Source organism: Erinaceus europaeus, chromosome 15, assembly GCF_950295315.1.
Source record: "Erinaceus europaeus chromosome 15, mEriEur2.1, whole genome shotgun sequence".
Lineage (NCBI taxonomy): Eukaryota > Metazoa > Chordata > Mammalia > Eulipotyphla > Erinaceidae > Erinaceus > Erinaceus europaeus.
The window spans coordinates 4,772,316-4,795,886 of NC_080176.1; the positions used below are offsets into that span (position 1 = coordinate 4,772,316).

At 47.1% G+C, this 23,571-nt stretch overlaps 1 protein-coding gene across 8 annotated transcripts; it reads right to left on the minus strand.

Annotated features, from left to right (window-relative positions):
• Positions 1-428: 428 nt before the first annotated feature.
• Positions 429-18,536, minus strand: ZNF75A (zinc finger protein 75A). 8 transcript variants are annotated; one of them, XM_060172485.1, is made up of 10 exons: positions 18,411-18,536; positions 15,710-16,219; positions 14,457-14,652; positions 13,716-13,807; positions 12,636-12,762; positions 9,017-9,108; positions 8,642-8,768; positions 8,112-8,174; positions 5,570-5,680; positions 429-5,421 (listed from the first exon to the last, which is right to left on the minus strand). In XM_060172485.1, the coding sequence occupies exons 2-10, from the start codon at positions 16,106-16,108 to the stop codon at positions 4,739-4,741; spliced, it is 1,890 nt and encodes a 629-aa protein (XP_060028468.1). In that variant the 5' UTR covers positions 16,109-16,219; positions 18,411-18,536; the 3' UTR covers positions 429-4,738. The 8 variants fall into 8 exon arrangements, 7 of the variants coding, with proteins under 7 accessions (XP_060028468.1, XP_060028469.1, XP_060028470.1 ...); XM_060172486.1 differs by lacking the exon at positions 8,112-8,174; XM_060172487.1 differs by lacking the exons at positions 8,642-8,768; positions 9,017-9,108.
• Positions 18,537-23,571: the final 5,035 nt, after the last annotated feature.

The window sequence follows — 23,571 nt, forward strand, 5'->3', positions numbered from 1 at the left end:
AACCATCATAAGCTAGAGCTGAGCAGTGCTCTGGTAAAAATAACCATTCTTTGAAGTCTACTGCACTCAGTGAGGAATGAAAGGGAATCTCTCCCCTCCTGGTCCACCCATAAGAGCAACTCATCCTGTCTACCTGGAACATAGGTGAAGGGAAATGAATTGAGGGCACGGAGGGAAGCAGGGCAGGGGCTTTGGCTAATCAAACTGTCATCCCCAGGATTGGTCCCAGGTGAGCAGCCAGCCTTTCTAGCGCCCAGATTGCCAAGTGTATCCACTGTCCTATCAATGGGGTGGAGCACCCACAGGAAGCAGAGTGCTTAGCGACAAACGCCAGGTAAAATGAAAGAGGGTCCTGAACTGTAGCACAACTGCCCATCCTAAGACAAAGTGAGTTACACTGCAGAAATACGAAGGAACTGACATCTCAGTGGCTTAACACAATAAAAATTTATTTCTCATTCTTGTAAAATCCGTGACACAGCTGGGGGCTCCCACACTGCCCCGGCACTCCTGACTGCTTTGACCACTGGGCTCTTTTGTGTGCTCCTATGGTTGAGGCAAGAAAGGAGCCTGAGGGCTTTGCTCCAAGAACGTCTTAGTCAAACAAGTGAAGTTTCTGCTCACACTCCACACCCAAAACTCTCAAGATTCTGACGCAAGCAGGAAAAGCACCATCTTTTTGTTTGTCCAGAGCACCACTCAGCTCTGGATTATGATGCTAGGGATTGAATCTGGGATCCCGAAGCTTTCAGGAGTGGAAGCCTGTTATGTTTAAACTACTGTTTCTCTGGCCTCACACTCTACTACTCACGCGACTGCTAGCTTCCACGGGGGTATGCATTTTTTTGGTCTTTGTTGTATCCTTATCTGCGATAGTCCCTACGCTCATACTAGACCCTCACTAACTGCATTATTGTGGAGTCAGAAAAAAAATCTCCCTGTGGCCTGGGAGCTGGTGCCGTGGATAAAGTGTCGGATTCACAAGCATGATATTCCAAGTTCTATCCCTGTCACTGCAAGTGTCAAAAGAGTGATGCTCTAGCTCTCTCAAAAATTTTCAAAGAAAAAAAAAACCACATATATCAAAGGAAAACAGGCATAGTAGCAGGATGGTTTTGGGTCAGAGCTACGCAGACCTAAACTCCAGAAATATACTCAATGTAATTTACCTTGGGGAAACAAAACCCCCATTGGAAGTATCAGCGCAGGACCAAATAGCTGCCACGACTAGGGCTTGGCTCCTTCAAGAAGGTGCAACACCCACAACTGCACTTTCTTTTTTGCCTCCAGGGTTATTACTGGGGCTCAGTGCCTGCACTATAAATCCACTGCTCCTGGTGGCCATTTTTGTTGTTAGATAGGACAGAGAAAAGGAGAGAGGGGAAGACAGAAAGAGGGAGACACCTGAATCCCTGCTTCACCACTTATGGAGTGAGCCCCCTGTAGGTGGGGAGCTTGAATTGGGACCCTTGCACTTCACCACATGACAGCATGCGCACTTAGCCAGGTGCACCACCGCATGCCTCCCCCCTTAAAATACACCACCGCTCAGCTTGGTTTATGGTAATGCCAGAGACTGAACCCTAGACCTCTGGTGCCTCAGGCATTAAGTCTAATGAACTATGTCTCCAGTCCTGCCTCTGATTCTTTATTGCCTCCAGGGTTATTGCTGGGGCTCAGTGCCTGCACCAAGAATCCACTGCTCTGGAGGCCACCCCCCCCCCTTTTGTTGCCCTTGTTGTTGTGGTTATTATTGTTGTCGTTCGTTGTTGGATAGGACAGAGAGAAATGGAGACAGGAGGGGAAGACAGAGATAAAGATACATACCTGCAGAACTCCTCCACCACTTGTGAAGCAACTCCCCAGCAGGTGGGGAGCCGGGGGCTCAAACTGGGATCCTTACAATCTGATTCTTTAATTCAGTCAACCTGGGGCCAGACAGTAGTACACTTGGCTAAATACACACAGCACTAAGCGCAAACATGCACAAGGATCTAGGGCTGAGCCCTAGCTCCCCACCCGCAGGGAGGACGCTTCACAAGCACTGAAACAGGTCTGCAGAGGTCTTTCTTCCTTCCTCCCTCTCTCAATTTCTCTGTCCTAGTCAATAAAGTGGGAAAAATGGCTGGCAGGAGCAGTCAATTCCTAGTGCTGGCACCCAGCCCCATCGATAACCCTGGAGGCAAAAAAAAAAAAAAAAAAAATCAATACATTTGCCACAAGCAAGCATAGAAAAGGGACTTTGGAGCATCTGCTATTGGCCAAGCTCTGTGTAAGGTGTCTTTCTCCCATCAACCTAACCCCAAGTTGAATGTTATTTCTATTTTATTGACAGAGGGGCAGAGAGTGAAACAGACCACAGCAATGAAGCTTCCTTCCTTCAAAGCAGTGGGGCCAGGCTCAATCTTGGGAAAGAACATGGGAAAGCAGCACAGTAATAAAGTTAGCTATTTGCCAACCCTCATTCTCTTCTATGTGCAAATCTTTGATTTCATATGAGAGCTTCTAAAATATTTAGAGGGGCCGAGCGGTAGCACACCTGGTTGAAAGAACATATTACGGAGTGAGAGGACCTAGGTTTGAAGCCCTTGGTTCCCACCTGCAGGGGGAGAGCTTCATGAGTGAAGCAGGCCTGCAGGTGTCTCTGTCTCTCTTTCCCTTCCCTCTTGATTTCTGGCTGTCTCTATCCAATAAATAAATAAACCCCCACATTACCATAAGCCAGAGCTGAGGAGTGCTCTGGTTTAAAAAAATAAAATAGGGGCTGGACGGTAGTGCAGTGGGTTTAGTGCACATGGCGCAAAGCACAAGGACCGGCACAAAGATCCTGGTTCGAGCCCCCAGCTCCCCACCTGCAGGGGAGTCACTTCACAGGTGGTGAAGTAGGTCTGCAAGTGTCTATCTTTCTCTCCCCCTCTCTGTCTTTCCCATCTCAATTTCTCTCTGTCCTATCCAACAACAACAACAACAATATTAACAGCAACAATGATACAAAACAAGGGCAACAAAAGGAAAAAAATGGCCTCCAGGAGCAGTGTATTCGTAGTGCAGGCATCAAGCCCCAGCAATAACCCTGTGGGCAAAAAAAAATTTTTTTTAATTAAATATTTATTGATAAAATGGAGACTAAAAAGCATTCCAGTAACCAGTCAAGAAACAGAAATATATTATAAACTAGAATTAGCTTTAAAAATAAAATCAAAGTTGTTGTGTAAGGATTTCATACAAATTAATCCTGATCCTCACTTCAGAATGGAATAATGAATTTAAGTGGCAGCCAAAAAAAAAAAAAAAAGCACCTCTTTGAGCCTTAACTTCATTTCTTTAAAAAATTATTTACGGGGTGGGGGGAGGTGACAGAACCAGAGCCTCATCACTCTGGCATATAAAATACCAGGACTCAATCTCAGGACCTCATGCTTGAGAGTCCAACACGTTACCCATTGTGCCACCTCCCAGGTCACCTTAACTATGTATGTCATTTCTAAGAAATAAGGAAGACATCATCTCCTTTCTTTCCTATAAATATGTGAGTTATAAAACATTTTCATAGTCAGAAAACTACCTAAGGCTGCTTCTAGGGGGTATGTCAGAAAACAACAAGATCGTAGCCCTGAGCTTACAGTTTAAGGCAAACAACATGGAGATGAACTAGCCCATCTGTGCCCACTCGGAGTTAGTTCCTAAGAGCTTTTGAGAACCCAGTCTTCCCCTGACTAGTCAACAGGCCCAACAGGTCACAGGATGCTGCCAGCAGTACACATCAGACTGAGACAAACACAGTTCTCTCCATGTTCTCAATAACAAATATCAAATTAAAACACAGACGAAACACTAAGCTGATCCTCAGCTGATAAGGCCCTAAGAAAATGCTAATTTTTATGGCTGTTTGATCCTGTTGACACTGTGAAATAAGAAAACCTAGTTCACAGAAAAATCATTCATTTTAATATGTAGTCCATGGCTAAATATTCCAACCCGTTTCTTTATCTCTCATTTGAAATGTTTTCCTTTTTGCAAACACTACCAATGAGAGGAGTAAAACAGTGCATTAGTAGTTCACCTGGTAGATTTCAGAACTGTAAAAACTATATTAGTAAGAGTCAAGAGCTAAAGCAGCTAAAAGTTCCAAAAGGAACTCAAGACAAACGCCCAACTTCGTGGACGTGCCCAATGGCAAGAGAAAAGACCACAGTCCAGTGCATCTCCCCAATACTTCACTAGAATATATTCTATTAGATGAGAAAATTGAAATCAGTAAGTCTGCTTCCTGGAAGACAGTGGTATACAAACATGCACACTACTGCTTTTTGGATTGGAAGCCCAAGCTGCAAATGTTTCTATCAAACATGATTAGAGTGGCTGGGAAAACCGGTGCAAAACCAACAATGCTTACTTGTGTAGTTACAGCAGACTACTGATTGACTCATGGCTGCGTCTGCTACTTGAAGTTGAATTTGCTATCCTGCCAAACATAATAACCAAAAGATCTCCCCCATTTCAAAATGTTCTTAGAACAATTCTCTTATGAAGGAATTCCCTGCAGATTACTAAAACCAGTAAGTACAACAATTATCCATTGTAGTCAACCTTGATTATATCCTGTGAAACACAATGCTTAACTAACTACGCATATTTCCCACTAGTGAAATTCACATCTGTACATCTTCGCACAAAGTTTAGATATTTACTCCACTGAGTAAATATCTTCAGATTGAGGACACTAGTGAGCTTCCCCTTAGTGGTGGAGTTTCTGGTGTCTAAGAAGGCTTGAGCGCCTACTAAAGTTTCTCTTGCATATGGTACAACTATAAGGCTGTTCACCTGTGTGGGTTCTCCTGTGTTTAATAAGGTGGGATTTCTGACTGAATTTTTTCCCACATTCAAAGCATGTAAAAGGCTTCTCTCCAGTGTGAGTTCTTTGGTGTGTATGTAGATTTGTATTTTGACTGAAGCTTTTCCCACACCATGAACATTTATAAGGTTTTATTCCTTGGTGTGTTGTTAAGTGCTTATTAAGATCAGAACTCCATCTAAACCTTTTATCACACTGCTGACACCTAAATGGTTTCTCCTCAGTATGAATTCTTTGGTGTTTAATAAGATCAGAGCTGACTCTGAAGTTTTTCCCACATTCCTGGCATTTAAAAGGCTTCTTCTCTCCTGCATGGTGCTTCTTGTGAAGATCCATAAGTTTCAGCAGCTCTTGTTTCCAAGTTGAAAGTTTCTTTCTTTTCTTTATCGGATTATCTCGTTGCCATTTCCCCACCCTGTGCACATCTCCATGGTTTTCTTTGCCCGTTGTTTTCTGAGGAATTTTTACTCTGACTTTTTTTGACACTAAGTCTCCCGGTGATTGTATTTCTAAATTAGAAAGACATATAGGCTGATGATTTTCAATGTCATTTTTGAGCTTTAGCCCTGTTGGAATAAACGTAAGAGTCAGCCATCTGTATGTATGGCAAAGCAAGAAAGTCAAAGAAATGGAGAAAAAAGTCCAATGAAAATATTTAAGGCTTTGCAAAGATGCTAATCAAGGCATCATCTCCTCTTTCCATGGTACATTTACCTGCAGTCAACATTCCAGGACTGTCCTTGCACTCCAGGAACCCTTGAACCCATGGATCTTCCCCTTGTTCTAGACAGGAGATGACTTTAGGTTTAGGGAGCACAAACAATGCTGTGAAACGGAAAAGCCAGTAACTGGTAAGTTAGCAAACAATTAGTTCTTTAAATCCAGGTCATTGCAGGAAGAATAATGGACACTTATAATTTATCATTCTAGACTGGCAAACTAGTTCACTTGGATAATGCATTGTTTGCCACCTGTGCAACAAAGGTTTGAGATCAGCACCTACTGCACTGGAGGCAGTGCTGTGGTGTCTCTCTCTGCCTTTCTCTTTTTTCATTTAAGTAAAATAAATAGAGCTGGGGAGACAGCATAATAGTTATGAAACTATTTTCATAATAGTTATGAAACTATTTAGGAGCCTGAGGTTCCAAAAGTCCCAGGTTTATTTCCTGGCAACACCATAAGCCAGAGTTGAGTAGTCTGGAAAAAAAAAAAAGGGAGGGGGAGCTGGGTGGTGGCACACATGGTTGAGCACAAGTGTTACAATGCACAAGGACCAGGGTTCAAGTCTCTGGTCCCCAAGGGGAAAGCTTCACAAATGATGAAGCAGTGCTGCAGGTGTTTTTCTTTCTCTCTCCCCACCCCCTTCCTCTCAATTTCTGACTGCCTCTATCCAGTAAATAAATAAAGATAATTAAAAAAATGTTTTTAAAGAGAAAAAACAAGCAAAATACTTGCAGGGGGTTTGCTTCACAGGCGGTGAAGCAGGTCTGCAGGTGTCTACCTTTCTCTCCCCCTGTCATCTCCTCCTCTCTCCATTTCTCTCTGTCCTATCTAAAAAACGACAACATCATCATCAACAACAATAAAAAACAAGGGCAACAAAAGGGAAAATAAATAAGTATAAAAAATTAAAAAAAAAACAAGCAAAATAAAATGTTAGCAAAGATGTTTATTAAAAAAAGACAATTTGAAATCATACTCCAGAATCTGTAGGGAATATATGTTGGTCCTAATAACTAAGATTTGGTCCTAATAATAAGATTTTATTTATTTATTAATGAGAAACGTAAGAGGAGAGAGAAAGAGCCAGACATCACTCTGGTACATGGGCTGCCAGGGATTCAACTCAGGACCTCATGCTTGAGAGTCCAATGCTTTATCCACTGCGCCACCTCCCCGAACACCTTAGTAACTCTTTGCAAAGACTCAAGTGTTAGTTTTCAGGAAAGTTGGCAGAAGTGTTCCAGTAAATTTTTAAGATAGAGACACAAATTCAGAGCACCATCATAAACCAGAGCTGAGCAATGGTCTGGTATGTATGTATGCATGTATGTATCTGTATACCTCATTAAAATTTAACAGAGAGAGAGAGACAGAGGGAGAGGTAGAGAGAGCAAAGAGACTAAATCATCAAAGCTTTATTCACTGTGGTGGGGGTCAGGCTTGAACCCATGTTGAGCAAGTGGCAAAGCACTGCACTGTCTATGTGGATTATTTTGCCAGCCCTCTGGTAATTTTCTCATGAGTTTTCAAGCACCAGGCTCTAAACTATGAAACGTTTCACAGCTCTTTAAGTCTCATGCAGATGGATAAGAATCACCTTTAAACTTTTTCTAAATACAGACTTGGTCATTCGCTACATATGGAATGTGTGGCTATGGAATGCCAAGGACGTGGCATGGACGAGGGCACAATGGTGAATACGGCAAACTCCCTAATCTCACTGAGCTGAAATTTTAGTGGGAGGGCAAGAAAATCAAAACAATAGCAAAGAAAATTGCCAATTTGTGATAAATGTTTGAAGAAAATGAAGCACAAGGACCAGTGTATAGAACCCGGTTCGAGCCCCGGGCTCCCCACCTGCGGTGTGTGTGTGTGTGTGTGTGTGTGTGTGTGTGTGTGTGTGTGTTGGTGTCGCTTCATAGGTGGTAAAGTAAGTCTGCAGGTGTCTTGTCTTTCCCCCTGTCTTCCCTTCCTCTCTAATTTCCCTGTCTTATTCAACAGCAATGACAACAATAACAAGGATAAACAACAAAGGCAAATTAAAAAGGGAAAAAATAGCCTCCAGGAGCAGTGGGTTCATAGAGTAGGCACCGAGCCCCAGTGATAACCCTGGAGGCAAAAAAAAAAAAAAAAAGGCACTTTAAAAAGTTCCACTTCTGGGTGGGGTTATAGCATAATGGTTATGCAAAGAGACTTCATGCCTGAGGCTCTCAAGTCCCAGGTTCAATCCCCAACACCACCATAAGCCAGAGCTGAGCAGTACACTGGTAAAAAAAAAAAAGTTCCACTTCTATAAACTGCTGTACATAATATGTACTGAACACCTCTATGAGAAAGTGATACATAAGTAAAATCCTGAAAGCCAGAATTCTGTCACATGGCAGAAATGTGTGTCAAACACTGAAGGGAAAGCAGAAATAAGCACGGACAAGTCAAGGAAAGTGGGAGATGATTATGTAGCTAAAGAGGACCCAGCAAGCGCGCAAGTGGAAGACAACGTCAGAAGTTAGGTAGTGACCACAGTGAGGACAACCTGCAGGGCTCAGTGAAGACTCTGGGTTTTCTTCTGAATGTGGCAGGAAGTCAGCAGAGGGTTCTAAGGCAGAGGAAAGTCATGATCAGACCAGGTTCTTAGAAAGATCACTCTGCTATGTAGAAAACTGTCTGTGGAGTGACAAGAGTGGTAACAAGGGTGTCAGCTGGAAAGCTTCTGAGGTAGAACTGCTAAGAGATGCCTTACTGGCTTAGAGCAGGTTGCTGACAATGCAATGGCAATGGCTGGATTCAAATTCCACTGTGAAATGAAGCTAGTGAGGCTTGGTGCTGGGCCAACAGTGCCATATGAGAGCAAAGTCAGAGTAAGGGATGATGACTGTTAAAACACCTGGTGAATGGGGATATCTATTATGCACGTGGGAAAAATAAAGGTCTTTTATTTCTCCTTCTCCACAACACCTAGTTGAGAAGCAGTCAGCTTGGAGCAGTGAAGAGCCTACACACAGCATGTGTTTTCCCCAAGAAGCTAGAAACACTTTAAATTCTATGCAAAAAGAGAACCTTTACCTAAAGAGATGACAGTCTCATAGTTTTCCTGTATGACATCATGGTAGAGGGCCTTCTGAGTGGGATCCAGCAACTCCCATTCTTCCTGAGAGAAATATATGGCCACTTCTTCAAATGTCAACAAGCTCTAAAGAAGAGAACGGGCTTCAGTATGCACCACTACAGAAACAGTCCTACCACCAGGACCATGAACTTGCATGGTGAGATAGGCACTGAAAGAATTAGTAGCACATAACTTTTTCAAAGTGAAAAGGCAGCTAGGAATCAAGGCACCTGCAAAAGGCCTGTCCCCTGGAGGGGGACACCTGGACTAAAGCGCTCCTGAGCACCTGCTAGGCGGTCTGGCACACAAGCAGCAGGGAAAGCGCAGCTCACCTGGGACTCAGGCAAGATGAGTTTAGGTGACACTGTCCAGTCCTTGGTGTCTGTCTGCTCAGGAAAGGCTAGAGTCTCAGGAGTAGGCACAGCTGTAGGTGGAAAAGAGCCAGAGGAAATGTCTCATGTGTGTGGACTTCCTGAGCCAGTGAAGACCCTGGTTTGTTCTGTGCAGACTGTGGAGATGGGATGCCTTCCAAAGTGTAGATGCTGCCACTCACAAGTGGCGACATCTCAGTGAAAACAAGAACCAAGTCTTTTTTTTTTTTTTCTTCCATTTTATTGGGTAGGACAAGAGAGAAATTGAGGGTGCAAGGGAGAGAGAAAGACATCTGCAGACCTGCTTCACCACTTGTGAAGCCTCTCTCCTGCAGGCAGGGAGTAGGGATTTGAACCCAGATTCTTGCATGAGTTCTTATCTATAGTACTGTGTGTACTTAACCAGGCGCACCATCACCTGGCCCCAAGAACTAAGTTTTTCAATTCTAAGAACAAGTTTCCCATTAACTGTTTTCAATTTCTGTGAGTGAAGTCAGTAAAATGAAATCTGGTTTTTTGTTTTTGTTTTTTTTTTTTTTGCCACCAGGGTTATCACTAAGGCTCGGTGCCTACACTACGAATCCATCAGTCCTGTGGCTGTTTTATTTTTTTATTATTTTTTTGGGCAGGACAGAAAGAAATTGAGAGGAGAGGAAGACAGAGAGGTCAAGAGAAAGATAGACAGCTGTAGATCTGCTTCACTATTTGTGAATCGATCCTCCTGCAGGACGAGCCAGGGGCTCAAACCAGAATCCTTGTGTTGGGTCCTTGAGCTTAACCTGGTGCACTACTGCCTGGCCCCCTGGTCTATTTCCTTATATGACAAAACTATTGTGGACTGAACAAAAATTAGAAGTGTTGAAGATACAGTATATAAGCATCTACGGGGCCAGGTAAAGGAAAGAAGAAGTTGCAAAATAACTTGAGAAAGCTTTAGAAACAGCATGGAGTGGCTGGGTATGCGGAAATGGTGGGAGTGCTAGACCTAAGAATATGAGGTCCTGAGTACAATCCCTCGAATTGCATGCACTAGAATGATGCTTTGGTTCTTTCATTATTATACAAATAGATGAGTATTTTAAAAATAAGAAATGGGAGTTGGTCGGTGGCGCAGCGGGTTCGGTGCACGTGGCGCAAAGTGCAAGGACCAGCATAAGGATCCTGGTTCGAGCCCCCGGCTCCCTATCTGCAGGGGAGTCGCTTCACAAGTGGTGAAGCAGGTCTGCAGGTGTCTGTCTTTATCTCCCCTTTTTTGCCTTCCCCATCTCTCTCTATTTCTCTCTGTCCCATCCAACAACGATATCAATAACCACAACAATGTTAAACAAGGGCAACAAAAGGGATAATAAATTTTAAAAAATAATAAGAAACAATATAGAGACCAGTGTGACTAAAGATTGAGTAAGGGTATAATTAGCACACGAGGACAAGAAGGTAAGGATCATACTTTGGAGATCTTGGGAACTCAGTAAGGACTCTGGATAATTTTTTGTTTTTGTTTTGATTATGCCAGGTCATTACCCCCCGCCTTTTTTTCTTTACCAGAGCACTGCTCAGCTCTGGCTTATGGTGGTTCAGGGGATTGAAGCTGGGACTTTGGGGCCTCAGGGAAGAGTCTCTGCATAACCATTATGCTATCTACCCTGTCTTTTTTTTTTTTTAAAGATTTTATTTATTTATGAGAAAGATAAGTGCAGAGAGAGAAAGAACCAGCCATCACTCTGGTACATGGGCTGCCAGGGATTAAACTCAGGACCTCATGCTTGAGAGTCCAACCAATGCTTTATCCACTGCGCCACATCCTGGACTACAAATACCTCTCTAAGCTTTTTCATCTTTTTAGGGAGATCATTTGCCAGTTCTGGATTATGGCAGTGCTCAGTATTAAAACCTGAGACCCAGGAGTAAATAACATAATGGTTATACAAAGAGACTCATGCCTCATGCCTGAGACTCTAGGTCCCAGGTCAATCCCCTGCATCACCATCAGCCAGAGCTGATCAATGTTCTGGCTAGGAATTTTGAGGATCCAGTGGGGGTTGAATTGTTATGTGGAAAACTGAAAAATGTTATGCATGTACAAACTATTGTATTTTACTGTCGATTACAAACCATTAATCCTCCAATAAAGAAATTAAAAAGGGGGTCGGACGGTAGCACAGTGGATTAAGCACACATGGTACAAAGTGCAAGGACCAGCATAAGGATCCGGGTTTGAACACCCAGCTCCCGACCATCAGGGGGGTTGCTTCACAGGTGGCGAAGCAGGTCTGCAGGTGTCTATCTTTCTCTACCCTTGTCTTCCCCATCTCTCTCCATTTCTCTCTCTCTTATCCAACAACGACAACATTAACAATAACAAAAACTACAACAACAACAAAAACAACAACCAACAACAACAAAAAGAGAGAGAGGTTTCCTTCCCACCTGCAGAAGGAAAGCTTTCCAAGTGGTGAAGCAGGGCTGCACCACTCTATCTTTCTCTTCTTTCTCTCTCCCTCTCTATCTCCCCATTCCTCTTGATTTCTGACTGTCTCTGTCCAATAAATAAAGATAATAAAAAAGAAAAAGAAAAAAAGAGATCTTGAGTCTTGGGCATGCAAGTCTTTTGTATAAATACTAGGTTATCTACCTGGTCACTGACTTTTTTTAGACACAGACAGTGGAAGAGAAAGATACATGGCAATGAAACTTCCTCCAGTGTGGTGGGAGCTGGGTTTAACTTGGGTTGTGTGCATGACAAAGTGCCAGAGCACTATTCAGATGAGCTATCCTGACGGACCTAACCTTATCCTGAATACAGTGACAAGTCAGCAGAGGGTTCTAAAGCAGAGAAAAGTCATGATCTGATCAGGTTCTTAAAAAGATCACTGGGAGTCGGGCAGTAGCGCAGCGGGTTAAGTGTGCACGTGGTGCAAAGCACAAGGACCAGCATAAAGATCCCAGTTCGAGCCCTTTTCCCCACCTGCAGGGGAGTCGCTTCACAAGCAGTGAAACAGGTCTGTAGGTGTCTGTCTTTCTCTCCTCCTCTCAGTCTTCCCCTCCTCTCTTGATTTCTCTCTGTCCTATCCAATGACCACATCAACAACAATAACAACAATAACTACAACAAAAATGAAAAAAAAAAAAAAAAAGGCTACCAAAAAGGAAATGAAAAAAAAAAAGATCATTGACTGCTGTATAGAAATGTCTGTGGAAGGACTAAGTGGCAACAAGGGCCCCAGATAGAACGCATCTGAGGTAGACCCACCATGCTGACAGTGCAAGAGGCTGAGACATGGCTGGATCCAGGCTCTATTGTGAAAGTGAAACTAACAGAGTAAAGGGTGACTACAGAGGTGGAAAGAGAAGGGAACATGTCTGGGGAAGATAAGTGAGGAAGGATTAAGAATTTCAGGATGCACTATGAGCACACGCAGTTAGAAATACCTCCCCGGTGATCCTTCACACATCATGTCGTTGAGAAGCGATCAGCTATTGGAGCAGTGACTCTCGATGATGGAGTTTGGAGTGTCAATGGGAAGCTAAGAGAACGACACGTTACTCAAACTTTATATAAAGGTAAGGAGAGAGCCTTTACCCAAAGAGATGACAGTCTCATAGTTTTCCTGTATGACATCATGGTAGAGGGCCTTCTGAGTGGGATCCAGCAACTCCCATTCTTCCTGAGAGAAATAAATGGCCACTTCTTCAAATGTCAACAAGCTCTAAACAAAGAGAAGAGGTTGGTCGGAGGGTAATGGTTATGCAAAGAGACTCTTGTGCCTGAGGCTCCAAAGTCCCAGGTTCAATTCCCTGCACCACCATATGCCAGAGCTGAGCAGTGCTCTGATTAAAAAAAAAGATGGGGGTCGGGCAGTAGCGCAGCAGGTTAAGCACACATGGTGCAAAGCGCAAGGACTGGCATAAGGATTCTGGTTTGAGCCCCCGGCTCCCCACCTGCAGGGGAGTCAATTCACAGGCAGTAAAGCAGGTCTGCAAGTGTCTTTCTCTCCCCGTCTTTCCCTTCTCTCTCCATTTCTCTCTGTCCTATCCAACAACAAATGACATCAACAATCACAATGATAACCACAACAAGGCTACAACAAGGGCAACAAAAGGGGGAAAAGTGGCCTCTAGGGGGAGCAGATTCATGGTGCAGGCACTGAGCACCAGCAATAACCCTGGAGGCAAAAAAAAAAAAAAAAAGGAAGAAAGAGAACAGGCTACAGAAACCACTCTCAAAACTGTCCTACTACCAGGACCATAAACTTGCACGGTAGGTCAGGAACTGTAATAATGAACACAGGGAGCCAGGCGGTGGCACACCTGGTTAAGTGCACCCACTACCACACGCAAAGACCTGGGTTCAAGCCCCTGCTCCCCACATGCAGGGGAAGCTTTATGAGTGGTGAAGCAAATAGTACAGATGTCTCTCTGTCCCCTACCCCTCTCAATTTCTCTCTGTCCTATCAAATAAAGAAAAAAAATCCCTGGTTGGTTGGTGCTATTAAGAAAAATAAAGAATTAGTAGCACATAACTTTTTCAAAGTGAAAAGGCAGCTAGGAATCAAGGCACCTGCAAAAGGCCTGTCCCCTGGAGGGGGACACCTGGACTAAAGCGCTCCTGAGCACCTGCTAGGCAGTCTGGCACACAAGCAGCAGGGAAAGCGCAGCTCACCTGGGACTCAGGCAAGATGAGTTTAGGTGACACTGTCCAGTCCTTGGTGTCTGTCTGCTCAGGAAAGGCTAGAGTCTCGGGAGTAGGCACAGCTGTAGGTGGAAAAGAGCCAGAGGAAATGTCTCATGTGAGTGGACTTCCTGAGCCAGTGAAGACCCTGGTTTGTTCTGTGCAGACTGTGGAGATGGGATGCCTTCCAAAGTATAGATGCTGCCACTCACAAGTGGCGACATCTCAGTGAAACAAGAACCAAGTTTTCCCAACACCTGGAGCGGAGCACTCTTCCCAGTTTCCCTTTTATTTTCTTCTCATAAGATGCCCAGTTAATCACAAATTAAGCGTATTTGACAATGAAGTACTCAGGACTGCAATACAGTCCAAGAGGTTAATCTATTTATTTTTTTGCACCTGTGCTCGTATTTTCTCACTGACAGTCCATTTCTGACACCAAGCCCTTCTGTATTTTATGCCAATGTTAGGTAGTCCCACTGTTTCCACTTCTATTTGAATAGTTGTGGTCTCATTACCAAATTTCTGTGGTTCCCTCTCACAGACCAGGAGAGATCTGAGATGGTCTATTATAATGCCGGGGGAAGTAGGCCTGGCCAGGAGAGGGCAGTGTCCTGACTGCTGTCTGGCTGCACCTGCAGATCCACTCAGTAACCCAAAAATGGTCAGAACGATCTGGCTAAATGAACTGGCATCGAAGTTCCCAGAAAAAGGAAATTAAAAGCTCCTTACCACTTCCGAGTGCAGGCTCACTTTTTCTAGCAGTCTTACTGCTTGGCTCTTCTTGTAGACCCTCATATGTATTCCAGAATTCTTCCTGCTGGACTACGTCCAGGGGCTTCAGTACTGCTGGCTTCAGCTTAAAGCCTGGAGCTGCTGTTGATTCTCCCAGGAGCACTGACTCCTTTCTCAGATTATGGACCACAACCTAGAAGTAACCCCCATGCCTGTTACCAAAGAACTTAATTTTGATTTAAGAGTTATTGGCAGAGGAAAGAAAAAGCACAGAGGCCAGAGACGGCAAGCTTGAGACAGGAAATAACAGGAATACTTGAAGAGCTAGAGGATCACAAATTTTCCACAAAGAACTAGTCAGAAAACCTGGGAAAATCAGGACAAAAGGGGAAAAAAATAAAAGTATGGTTACTACTAGCCCTCCAGTACAGTGATCCCCACCTGAGTACAGCCTCACCGAGACCACTGACTCCCTGGGCAGCCCTCGCACGTGTCACCTGCCATCAGTGTTCTGACAGGCTTTCTCTCCCAACCAAGATTCCTGCCTCACCGTCATTTCCCATCTCTAACTTAAAAAAAAAAAGGGGGGGGGGATCGGATGGTGGCACACCTCATTGAGAGCACGTTACAGCGCACAAGGACCCAGGTTTGAGCCCCAGTCCCCACCTGCAGGGGAAACGCTTTGTGAGTGGTGAAGCAGGGCTGTAGGTATCTCTCTTCCTCTCGATTTCTGGCTGTCTCCATCCAATACAAAAATATAGTAATAAAAAAAATTGAGGCATTAAATTTAAAGCTTCCTATGAGGCAGGCTTTTCCCAGGCCCAGCAAGAATGTGATGTAATAGAGGACGAGCCGGGTTCCCATCTACCTTCAGATGATTTTGATACCCAGTGAGGACTACCCTGGGCCCCTCTTCTGCTCTGCTGTCATCCCATATCCACTGAATTTCTCGTTCACTTTCCTACCCTGTTTCTCCTTTGGCCTCCACACTTACTTTTTGGAGGATCTGTCCCCATCCCCCCCATCTCTTACTGCCTTTTCTTTGTGTCTAAGAATTCCAGACCCATTTCTTGGTGAAGCCAGGTCAGGCTGATTTCCTCAGTTCACAACAGCTCCAGAGGACAGAGGGCAGGTTAATAAATCTCTGCCAGCACCTGATATCGATGCCCCGAGGCCTGGCAGGCCGGCGACCTACTTCATCTTATTTCTACCCTGGTTGCCCGCTTCTCTTAGCCCGCTCCTCGACTGACCTGACCGGGCTCCCCCTGCAGGTGTTCCAGCAGCACCACCGCCTCCTCGGTGCTCTGCAGGTGGCGCGTCTCTGCCCAGGCCTGGGCGTCCCTGGGCAAGATGGTCAGGAGCTGCTCCAGCACCAACAGTTCTAAGATCTGTTCCTTGGAGTGGATCTCCGGCCTCAGCCACTGACGGCATAGCTGCCGAAGCTGGCCAACAGCCTCCCGGGGTCCAGTGGCTTCGTGGTAGCAGAAGCTCCTGAAGTGCTGACGAGACCTCTCAGGCCCCAGGTTGTCGGCCAGTGGGCTCCATCGCTCAGTCTGAGAGGCACTCTCGTTCACAGGCCCTCTGTCCTCCCACAGAGGCCGGGCGTGAGGGTTCTGATGCTCGGGCGCCTTCAGGTCTACCGTCGTCATCCTGGTCTAGGACAGCCTGGCCCCTGCACTGGCAATCCACCAACACAAATGCTGACAACTGAGGCCCAGTCTGCTCTGGTGTAAAATCAGAGATAACAGCTCCCCGAGGCACTGAGGACAGAAAAAAAAACATAGTCGATAAGAAAGTTATACAAAGGGGCCAGGCAGTGGTGCACTTGGTTGAGCTCATGTTAGCATGTGCAAGGATACAGGTTCAAGCCCCTGCTCCCCATCCACAGGGAATAAAGCTTCACCAGTGGTGAAGCAGCGCTGCAGATGTCTCTCTTCATCTCTATCTAGCCCTTCCCTCTCCAGTTGTCTCTAGCCAATATATAAACACTCAAAAATACATATAAACTTTATTACTTGATATTTATGAGAAATGGAAACGAGTCTTGCCTTGCTTTATTTATTCCCTTTTGTCGCCCTTGTTGTTTTATTGTTGTATTTATTCTTGTTATGATTGATATTGGATAGGACAGAGAGAAATGGAGAGAGGAGTGGAAGACAGAGAGGGGGAGAGATAGACACCTGCAGACCTGTTTCACCGCCTGTGAATTGACCGACTCTCCTGCAGGTGGGGAGCTGGGGGCTTTAACCGGGATCCTTACCCTTGTCCTTGTGCTTCGAGCCACGTGAGCTTAACCCGATGCGCTACTGCCCGACTCCTGCCTTGCTTTTTTAATATTCTATTTATTAGATAGAAACAGAGAGAAATTGATAGGGAAGGAAGAGAAAGAGTGAGACATCTGTTTCTCTGCTCATTGAGCTTTCCTGCCCTTGCAGGTAGTAACCAGGGCTTGAACCCAGGTCCTTGTGTATTTAATGCAACACGTGTACTCAATCAGATGCACCCCCATTTTTTTATAGCTTTATTTCATGACAGAGAGATAGGTGAAACAGATGCTGTCACAATGCTCTGGTATATGCAGTGCTGGATCACACTCAGGGCCCCCATGCTTACAAGTCCCACGCTGGCCCTTGACTTCTTCCACTGTTACTATTAGTAGTAATATTTTGATGGGGCAAAGAGAAACAGAGGGAGGGAGGGAGAGATCTCTGCGGCACTTCACCATTAGTGAAGTGTACGCCTGCGGATTGGTGGGGGGCAGGGGGGTTGAACCCGACTTTTTTTTAAGACTTACTCACTGATGAAGAAAAGCCAGTGTCCCTCACTCGGGTACATGCAATGCCGAGGACTGAACCCGGGACCGGACGGATGCAAGTCTAATGTCTTCTCCACAGAGCTACTTCCCAAGTCACTTGCCTTTTAAAAACATCTCTCAAGCCTGTAGTTTCTCTCCTTTTCTTTACTGTTCCATTGAAACAGTTCAGTTCACTGGAGACAGATGATCACTGAGCAGGGGAGATGGCTCAGTATCAGAGCACAGGCCCTGCGCGCCCCAGGCCCCCAAGGATCAAGGCCCGACACTGGTCACCATATGCCAGAGCAGAGCAGTGCCCTGGTTTTCCTCTCAATATTTTAAAAATTTACTTATTTACCTGCCCTTTAGTTGCCCTTGTTGTTTTTCATTGTTGTTGGGAGTTATTATCGTTGCTGTTATTGATGTCACTGTTGGAGAGGACAGAGAGAAATGGAGAGAGGAGGGGAAGACAGAGAGAGGGAGAGAAAGACAGACACCTGCAGACCTGCTTCACCGCCTGTGAAGCGACTCCCCTGCAGGTGGGGAGCCGGGGGCTCGACCCGGGATCCTTACGCCGGTCCCTGAGCTTTGCGCCACGTGCGCCTCACCCGCTGACTCCCTCTCTCTTGGTATTTTACTTATTAGCTAAGAGGAGAGAGAAAGAACCAGACATCACTCTGGCACACGCGCTGTCGAACCTGTCGAACCCAGGAGCTCACGCTTGAGAGTCTAACGCTTTATCCGCTGCGCCGCCTCCCGGACCCCATCTGTCTCTGTCTGTCTGTCTGTCTGTCTCTGTCGCGGAGATGCGCTTCTGGATTCCGAGACAGCACGGTGGGCCTGAGGCGCCGTCCCGCTGGAAACCCTCACGCGGCTTCCAGTTCGAATCCGGGGCAGCGGGTGGCGGGTGGCCGCAGCTCCCTCCCCGCGTCCCGCACTCAGGTGCCCGCGGCCGGGCTCCTCACAGGCGGGCAGCAGAGGGACCGCCGCGCCCCTCCTCCCGCAGGGGAGCCCCGAGGATGGCGGGGGCCGCGGCCACACGGCCGCCGGGCAGACACAGCGGCGCCCCGGACGCAGACAGGCGGCCGCGCCCTTCCCGCCCCGCGTCCCGGAGTCCCGGAGTCTGGGCGCCGCGGGCCGGGCCGCTCTTCGGTTACCTCACGGAGCCGCGTGGGGTGGCTGCTCCGCCGCCGCCGCGGGCCCTACGCGGCCACCGCTCCCACACGGGCGCCCAGGCAGGTCCGAGACGGCGGGTGGCGGGAGACCGGCTCCTCAGGGGGCTGCCGACCACTGGCAGCCGCGCCCGGCGGTTCATACGCCGCGGGCCAGACCCCCGCGCCTGTGGAAGGTGGAACCGACGCGTTTCCGGGGCGGGGCCTCGGCACTCGACTTCCGGCGCGCCCGCGGGGGCGGGGCCGACGAGCGCCACCGAGTGGTCGTCGCCGAGGCCTAGAGGGTCCTCGCGGCGCTGGGCGCGCGGTGTCGCCGTCTCGCTGCTCGCTCCTGCGGCGCCGAGTGACTGCGGGCGAAGCCGGCTTCGTGCCCGTGCCTAGGGCGTCCTCTCCCCGATTCCTCCCGGGAGGCCGCGGCCCCGCGACCGCCTGTTGCTTGGGGAGGATCCTGCGGGCAGCGGCCGCGCCAGGTGGGGCTGATGGGGCTCCAGGCCGCGCTGCGTTGAGTCTGAGAGCTGTGATTTCCATGTATTGTTCTTGTTTTGATTTTTCTTCTTAGAGACAAAAACGAGAAAGAGAGAGACAGAGACACCCGCGGCCGTGCTCCACCGCTCGCGCAGCTGCCGCCCTGCAGCTGGGGACCGGGGGCTTGAACCTGGGCAGGCGCACCGCAGTGTGCCCGCGTGGTCGGTTGTCGCAGGGCGACTCTGCTGTGGGTCCAGATGCCGAGCTGCACCGGGGAGGGCCGAACTCGCTCTACGGAGCGCCAGGGACTCAGGTTCAAGACCCCGGTCCCCACCTGCAGGGGAAGCTTTCACGAGCGGTGAGGCCGTGCTGCAGGTCTCCCTCCCCTAACCCCAAACAAAATGTTTTTTAAAATACATTAGATTGGGGAGAAGTAGCATAATAGTTATGGAAAGAGCCTCATGTCTGAGGCTCCAAGGTTCCAGGTTCACCATCATAAGCCGGAGCTGAGTTATGCACTGGTGTTTTAAAAAAAAAAATTGTGGGAGTGGGGCGGTAGCGCAAAGCACAAGGGCCGGCATAAGGACCCGGGTTCAAGCCCCCCCGGCTCCCCACCTGCAGGGGAGTCGCTTCACAGTTGGTAAAGCAGGTCTGCAGGTGTCTGTCCTTTCTGCCTTCCCCTCCTCCATTTCTCTATGTCCTATCCAACAACAATAATAACCACAACAATGATAAAACAACAGATATGGGATTGCCTTGAAAAGAAAAAAAAAAGGGCAACAAAAGGGAAAAAAATGGTCTCCGGGAGCAGTGGATTTGTGGTGCAGGCACTGAGCCCCTGCAATAACCCTGGAGGCAAAAAAAAAAAAACTGTGTGTGTGTGTGTGTGTGTGTGTGTGGTGGGTAGATAGCATGATGGTTATGCAGAGAGACTCTCATGCCCGAGGCTCCAAAATCCCAGGTTTAATCCTCCACACCACCATAAGTCAGAGCTGAGCAGTGCTCTGGTAGAAAAAAAAAAAAATGTCTATATTAAAGATTTGTGAGTGGAAAAATGGCAGCACCCAGGTAATTTTTTTCTTTTAAACCAGAGCAGACCTTGGAGCCTCAGGAATGAAAATCTTTTTGCAAGCAGCTGGGCAGGGGCACACCAGTAGTGTATACTTACCATTTAAATGACTTGCTTCAAACCTCATTGCTGGAAACACTGAGCCATGGGAGTAGTGCTGCAGGTACCTCACCTGTCTGCCACCCTCTATCAAAACAAAGGTTGAATGTACAGGACCCAGGTTCAAACCCCTGAATGGTGCTACCTTCCTATCAGTTTAAAAGGATTACTACCAATACATAAATGTCAGTATTAAAGTCACTCTTTATTGCAAATCTTAGAAGGCATATGGCTGTTCACTATGTATAATATACTTTGTAACACAATCGGGTTGGGGGGGGCTGAAGCTCGAACAGGGATCCTTACGCCTGTCTTTACACCTGTCTTTGCGCTGCCCAGCTCCCTCAGTTTTTTTTTTTTTGTCATTAAAAAAGTATTTTATTTATTCCCTTTTGTTGCCCTTGTAGCCCCAATGTTTGTTTTAAAACATTATGGATTGTTTGATGATAGAGTCAGAACAATTACATCATTCTGGTACACAAGGTCCCGCTGGGACCTCATTTTTCAGAAACCGCTAGACTTCAGCCACTGCACTGCTCCCAGGGCCAAAATGCCCCCCCCCCTTTTGTTAAGAGAAGGCAGAAGAAAGCAAGAGACCACACAGCACCAAAACCTCCTTCAACCTGGTGTGTCCTACACATGGCAAAGCAGCACACTATTCCAGTGAACTGTCTTCCTGGCTATGAAACGTGTCCTTCATTATGTGGGAAATTCAATCACCTGAGTGCTAGGCACACACCCTTCTCCAGTTATCACCCTAGGCACACACCCTTCTCCAGTTATCACTTCTAGACAGTGATGCCATCAAGTGCTGGGTTCACCCTTGCTCTAGCAACTTGCCATTACTTGGGTTTTATAGAAAGCAGTTGCCGGGAAAAAGAGGACTGAATCAAAAAAAGAAGGGGCAACTGAGAGTCGGGCGGTAGCACAGCAGGCTAAACGCAGGTGTTGCAAAGCGCAAGGACTAGCGTAAGGATCCTGGTTCGATCCTCCGGCTCCCCACCTGCAGGGGAGTTGCTTCACAGGCAGTGAAGCAGGTCTGCAGGTGTCTATCTTTCTCTCCCCGTCTTCCTTTCCTCTCTCCATTTCGCTCTAAGCTATCCAACAACGATGACATCAATAATTACAAGGGCAACAAAAGGGAATAAGTAAAAATTATTTTAAAAATTTATTATCTAGGGAGTCAGTGGTAGTGCAGCAGGTTAAGTCCACGTGGCTCAAAGTGCAAAGACCGGAGTAAGGATCCTGGTTCAAGCCCCCAGCTCCCCACCTGCAGGGGAGTTGCTTCACAGGTGGTGAAGCAGGTCTGCAGGTGTCTGTCTTTCTCTCCCCCTCCTCTCTCCATTTCTCTCCTATCTAATAATGACGACATCAATAACAATAACTACAACAATAAAAGAAAAAAAAACAAGGGCAACAAAAGGGAAATAAATATAAAAAATTTTATTTATTGGCTACTCAGAAATTGAGAGGGTAGGGAACATAGAGGGGGAGAGAGACACCTGCAACACCACTTTAGCACTTTTTTGCTTTAGCAGTTTTCCCCTGCAGGAAGGGATAGGGGAGGGGGGTCAAACCAGGTCCTTGTGCCCTGTAACCTGCAATCAAGCAGGTGCATCACCACACCAGCCCCATGTACTAATACATTCAGTGGGAAGTCGGGCAGTAGCGCAGCGGGTTAAGCGCATGTGGTACAAGTGCCGGCATAAGGATCCCAGTTCAAGCCCCCGGCTCCCCACCTGCAGGGGAGTCACTTCACAGGCGGTGAAGCAGGTCTGCAGGTGTCTATATTCTCTCCCCCTGTCTTCCTCTCCTCTCTCCATCTCTCTCTGTCCTATCCAACAATGACAACAATAGAAAACAAGTGCAACAAAAGGGAAAATAAATTTTAATAAAATACATTTGGTGGTTTTTAACACACACACACACCTTTATTGGATAGAGGTAGCCAAAAATTGTCATCTGGGAGGTGGCATAGCAGATAAAGTAATGGACTCTCAACCATGAAGTCCTGAATTCAATCCCCGGCAGCACATGTACCAGAGTAATGTCTGGTTCTTTCTTTCCTATCTTTCTCTTTAACAAATATATTTTTAAAAAATTTTTTGTGAAGAGACAGCCACTAATCAAGAGGGGAGAGACACCTGCATCTGCAGCTAGACCCACACAACAGGCCACAGGACAAGCTGAGTGTGGAGAGGACTTTGGGAGTGCCTGGGCAGCAGAACAGCTGTCAGGTATGACTTCTGAGTAGGGCTGGGGTGGGGACACCTGCGTGGAGGCAGTGCTATAGCGACAGCCACCAGTGACCTCGGGGACCATCCTAAGATTTTAGATCTGGGTTCAGATCAAGTCCTGTGACCTCCGTAAGTACTTCACCTGGTGTCCACTGCTCCCTGCTTGGGACCTGGGTCCAGATCACCACCGGTCAGTGACTGGCACCTGCCCTCCTTTCTGGGCCTGGCCCTACCCTTTCCATACCAGCACTGGGCTAGCAAGTTACAACAAAGTGATGTGGCAGTTGTCCTGCTTCTCAGTAGACTTCTCATACTTAAAGATACCTTTGGGGCCAGGTGGTGGTGCACCCGGTTAAGCACACACATCACAGTGCACAAGAACCCAGGTTCAAGCCCCTGGTCCCCACCTGCAGGAGGAAAGCTTCACAAGTGGTGAAGCAGGGCTGCAGCTATTTCTGTCTCTCTCCCTCTCTATCGTCTCCTCTCAATTTGTCTCTATCCAATAGTACCCCCTAGCCCTGGAGTTGTCCACGGGGCTCAAAGTTCTGGCCCCGTGGTGGAGGGTGGGGGTCAGGGTAGACCTCGGGCCAGCTGAGTGGAGGGACAGGAAAAGCTCCTGCCAGTGATTTCTCCTGGGACCCCGACATTCAGGGACAGGACCTCGATGTCCTAAGGCGCCCAAGGGCACCCATAAGAGCGTGGGGCCACTGACACACCGATTCTGAGAAGGGCCTTAAGCGTCCTGCAAACCAGATGCTCTGGGAGACAGACACCTGACTCTGGTGCTAGAGGGGGTGGCAAGATAGCTCAGCTGAGCAGGCTGTGCAGTCCCTAGGTTCAAGCCCCGCCCCTGCAGCACTTGGGGGAACTGGTGCCATAGAATCTGTGTTGGGAGTCTGGCAGTAGTGCAGTGGGTTGAGCACAAATGGTGTGAAGTGCAAAGACCGGCGTAAAGATCCTGGTTCAAGCCCCCGGCTCCCCACCTGCAGGGGTGTCACTTCACAGGCGGTGAAGCAGGTCTGCAAGTGTCTTATCTTTCTCTCCCCGTCTTCCCCTCTCTCCATTTCTCTCTGTCCTATCTAAAAATGACATTAATAACAACAATAAAAAGCAACAAGGGATGGGGCAGGGGTAGATAGCATAATGATTATACAAACAGACTGTCATGCCTGAAGCTTCGAAGCTAAGTCCCAAGTTCAATCCCCTGCACCACCGTAAACCAGAGCTGATCAGTGCTCTGGTAAAAAAAAAAAAATAAATTAAAAAATAAATAAAA